This window comes from Berghia stephanieae, chromosome 13, assembly GCF_034508935.2.
Source record: "Berghia stephanieae isolate SIO BIC M18660-M18661 chromosome 13, UCSD_Bste_1.3, whole genome shotgun sequence".
Lineage (NCBI taxonomy): Eukaryota > Metazoa > Mollusca > Gastropoda > Nudibranchia > Aeolidiidae > Berghia > Berghia stephanieae.
Window position 1 is genome coordinate 40,437,248 of NC_088372.1, and position 5,000 is coordinate 40,442,247.

At 36.6% G+C, this 5,000-nt stretch overlaps 1 protein-coding gene across 5 annotated transcripts in view; it reads left to right on the plus strand.

Moving 5' to 3' along the window:
* Positions 1–5,000, plus strand: part of LOC144958774 (uncharacterized) — a 26,839-nt gene that overhangs the window by 7,523 nt on the left and 14,316 nt on the right. For 2 of the 5 annotated variants that reach the window (XM_078890971.1, XM_078890972.1), the window contains exons 5-6: positions 48–116; positions 1,637–1,681. The exons of 1 other annotated variant lie outside the window; for it this stretch is intronic. In XM_078890971.1, coding sequence (XP_078747097.1) covers positions 48–116; positions 1,637–1,681 — 114 coding nt within the window. The remainder of the gene's footprint in view (positions 1–47; positions 117–1,636; positions 1,682–5,000) is intronic. 2 more of the 5 variants (XM_078890974.1, XM_078890973.1) reach the window with 2 other exon arrangements.

Below are 5,000 nucleotides of genomic sequence, written 5' to 3' on the forward strand. Positions count from 1 at the left end.
GCAAGACTATACATTATAAACCCGGAATTTCCCTTCAATGAATCCAGGCTCTAAATGACAGGCCTGTCAATGAATCTAGAACTGCAAAGAAAGAAACTGTGAGGCAATCGGTTTTGGTAAGACTTGCACGGCGTTGTTATTAACACATAACAATAGAATGTAACACACTGTTTTCATGGGTGGCCATCTAGGGAAAGAGATTAGCGGAAGAGTAGCGTCCCTTGATTGGACGTCACCCATAGTCTCTGTGCGCATTCGTCTCTCGTCCTCGCGGAAGCCTGCGCATAACCAACATGACGTTCTCTCTCTAATAACTTTTCCGCCGGTGACGTCACAGACTATGGGTGACGTCCAATCAAGGGACGCTACTCTTCCACTAATCTCATTCCCTATTGTTTGATATGCAGTTGATTTGGACACGCTCGAGTCATGTTAAGTACACCTTATACCTTGACTATTAACACATTATCTAACGTTATTGTTCTCGATAATAAATCGGGTCTTAAAATCTCGAGAGCGGTGGGAACTGGCCTGAAGCCTGAGATCGTAACAATACAAACAAAAGGTGAAATTGGAAAGGCTTCGGATGGGAACGGTACAGACAATGGACGTTTCGGGTACAAACCCTTCGTCAGCAAAACAATAAACAAAGGGACGTTGAAAACAATTCTTACTACAATTTGCCAAAATAAGGGTCATTTAATTTAATTTTAATTTTAATTTTTTAAAAGGGAGGGGGGGGGGGGGGGGGGGGGGGGGGGGCAGCGTGGCTCAGGGGTAAGGTCTTGGCTTCGTACCCGAAAGCTACCGAGTTCGATCATCCGCCGCTGCGCTGTGTGGCCTGGAGCAAGTCACCTTGACCTAGCTCAATTTGCGCTGTGGCTGATGCCCGGGTCTTTCCTTGGAGTAGACCCTAGAGACAAATTTCCCCTATGGGATGAATAAAGGGAATTTTATTTATTTATCTATTAAATCGATCGACATTGAAAGGATGATTTTTCTGGCCAAAATTCGCTGTTTAATTTGTTTTCTAAATCCACCTCTAACACTTTCTAAATGCTCGCTAATGAATAGGATGTCATTTGTAATGATTTGTTTCGGTTTATTTAAATTAATATTTTTTTTTGTAACAGTGTTGCAAATTTAAATTTCATGTATTTTTATTTTCTAAAAAAACTTACATTGATTACCACCGACGTGTAGGTACTTATTTACAGGTCTGGTAACCCAAAATGTTATGGGCCCATAATTGCGTTTGGTAATCAGACCTATGACGTAGATCACTAATCTTAACAAAACATTTTAAAAATATTAAAAGAAGAAGCAGATATTTATAGATATCTTGGTTTCCAACTGGGTCATGAAAAAGAGGCTGTTTGAAATAAAAGGTGTCTGAATTATCCTGTCTCTGTGGTCAATTTTGACTCACTCGAATGCTAAGACGTATTAGTGTAATGTAACTATTCATATTTGGTATATGAGACTGTGCTGACCAACACACAAACAATGTGTAACCATGAACTTTTATAGTCAGGTTAAAACTGTTTCGTGAGAATTGCTCATAAACGTGGATGGCCAAAAACAATAACAAAGACCTGCGTGACGTCATGTTTGTTCTATCTATTGACCCAACCAGAGTTATAATCAAACGGTGAAGGTTCTGGGCCTGAGTGACACGTTGGTAAGACAGGATACACCCATATTTATTCATTTATATCAACGCTACTTTCACCCCTTGTTCGTGTTTGATATAGGGAATGAGATTAGCGGAAGAGTAGCGTCCCTTGTTTGGACGTCACCTTACAGAGAGAACGTCAATTTGGTTTTGCGCATGCGTCTCGCTCGTCCTCGCGGACGAGAGACGCATGCGCATAACCAACATGACGTTCTCTCTCTATTAACTTTTCCGCCGGTGACGTCACAGACTATGGGTGTCTCTCTCTATTAACTTTTCCGCCGGTGACGTCACAGACTATGGGTGACCACCAATCAAGGGACGCTACTCTTCCGCTAATCTCATTCCCTGTAGAGGATTGAGAATGGATTTCACGATGACAGAGATCAGTTCCAAATACCGTCGTACTCTAGAAAAACCCAAATTTTAAAATTTGGCCAGAAAACTCGCCCTTCAAATATCGATCGATTTAAATGACTCTCATCTTGGCAAAAATAAAACTCTCAAACCTGGGACCTCGCGAGGTCCCAGGTTTGAGAGTTTTATTTTTGCCAAGATGAGAGTCATTTAAATCGATCGATATTTGAAGGGCGAGTTTTCTGGCCAAATTTTAAGATATGGGTTTTTCTAGAGTACGGCAGGAAAGCAACAACAACCACTTCCAACTTGCAGATGGATTGTTATAATATTTCAATAAATCCTCTTTGTCCAAGAATGGGGAGTTATATGCTAGGTTTTATCCAACGTGTACCTATATGCAGGTCTGACATCCGAACCCACTTATGGGCCTAGTTTAACATTGTTGTCATGGACAATATTTTGCGTAATTTTTTTATTTCTTTTTTTTTTTTTTTGAGACTTCCATTACAACAGTGAGCCTATAATGAATTGGGTTATCAGACCTGTAAACACGTCGATTTTTATCCCATATTTATGAATTTATGATCCTGCTACCTAATTTATCACAAAGATCTTACAACCTTCATGGATATGAGATAAAATAGCTGACATACTATGACACCTTTAGACGAACAACCATCAACACACTTCAAACTACTTCGATAGTAGAAAGGTTTTGGAAATGTTTCAAAATGGATTTTAACTAGTGTTTACAGTCAAGGATTGTAAATTCAGATTAAAAAAACAAAAACAATTAGACTTCTCTCTCCCTCTCGCCCCCCCCCCCCACCTCTCTCTCTCTCTCTCTCTCTCTCTCTATATATATATATATATATATATATATATATATATATATATATATATATATATATATATATAATGAATTTGCTAGATCCCCTTAATTTGATAATAATGATAATAATACAATTTAAAGTATCTATGACCCATTAATGATTTTACAATGAGTTTGAGTTGAATAGTGTTGTTGTTGTTGGGTTGGAGAAAGACGTCACAATGTGACAATACTATCGCCAGTCATTATAATGCTATGGTTATATCAGTTATATCATCATCATAATCCTCGCGGCCTTTAAAACATTCATTTTGCATGCACCACTTAAATGCCGTTCTCTGGAAAACCATAAATTTATTTTTAAAATATTCATTTTATAATTTGGCCAGAAAACTCGTCCTTCAAATATCGATCGATTTAAATGACCCTCATCTTGGCAAAAATTCTCAAACTTGTCATTTTAAGGAAGACTTCGCGGAGTCCCAGGTTTGAGAGTTTTTGCCAAGATGAGGGTCATTTAAATTGATCGATATTTTAAGGACGATTTTTCTGGCCAATTTATGAAATACAATTTTCCAGAGTACGGCTGTCATCTGATCAAACCTGTAATGTTTTGCCATTATATTATATTGTTGTGCTTTTTGTGGCTTTCGTGTAACTCATGGCCTTGTTACTATCCAAGAAATTCGTCATAAAAAATAGACGAAGATCACGTGAAAAAGTTAATTGTGAGTTGTAATCAACAGCTCAACCAATGGAATAATTTCTTTCCTCGAACATTCTAACAACAAACTCACTTTTTACTTTCGTTTGGTGATCGTCGTCTTCTTTTGTGACGTCATTTTCTGGACAGTTTCAGGCCTTCAGTTTAGGAAGCGACGGCTTTTTACCACTCAGCATTGCACCATCTCACCAATCTAACAAGCACTTGCCAAATTATAACCCCATGTTTATGATATGTCTGGATGTTGTATGAGTATTGACTTTGTTTTCATCCGTTGACGAGGTAATAATTAGTCTGTACCGACGTGTACATATTTACAGGTCCGATAACCCAAATATAATTATCATGGGCTCTTTGTTGTAATGGAAATAAATGCCATCAAACCAATACAAACCATTGTCCATCACGACAACGTTAAAACCACCGGCCCCTCGCTCTTTTACGTCCCGTAATCGTAAGAATCTGCCTATACATCCTGCTATTGAAATAGTGATGTCACCTTTTGATTCAATATGTAACCTATTCATCACTAGTCCTTCGAAGGGCTGGTTACATACACACATACTTAGGATTTAGGAACCAGAAAAGTAGAAGGCGTGACGTCACGATTTTTCTTCTCCATATTTCGTTCCTTCTCTCGTCTGATTGATAGAATGACATGACAACTACTCATTAAAATGGCTGTCTAAAAACAAAGACAAAGAGTTGAGTGACGTCAATTTCGTTCCTTCTATAATTAAGTTTTAAGCATAGGGTTCATCTCAACTTAACACCGTTTTGAGCCGATGGGTGACACATGAGTGGGTTTTTGATTGCCTGTTTGTTTGTTTGTGTATGTGAATAATCCTCCAGAATTCCTTTATATATATTTTTTTGCTGGTTCAATTCCTTAACATTACCCGATGTGTACATTTATGCAGGTCTGACATCCGATTCCAATTATGGGCCTATTTATCATTGTATGTACAATATTTTTTCCGGGTTTTTTTTTTCGATTTCCATCACAACAATGGGCCCATAATGAATTGAGTTATCAGACCTGTAAATAAGTGTACGTTGACATTGCCAGCTGTTTTGTAACACATTGCATGTTTGAATACCTGGCTGGATTTTGTAATAATAATAATAATAATAATAATAATAATAATAATAATAATAATAATAATAATAATAATAATAATAATAATAATAATAATAATAGTAATAATAATAATAATAATAATGATAATAATAATAATAATAATAATAATAATAATAATAATAATAATAATAATAATAATAATAATAATAATAATAATAATAATAATAATTCCCTTTTTCCCATTGATATTTTGTGACTTTATGATGCTCGAAAAAAAACAAAAACAAAAACAAAACAACCACGGTAAGACCCTTTGATATTCACGTAA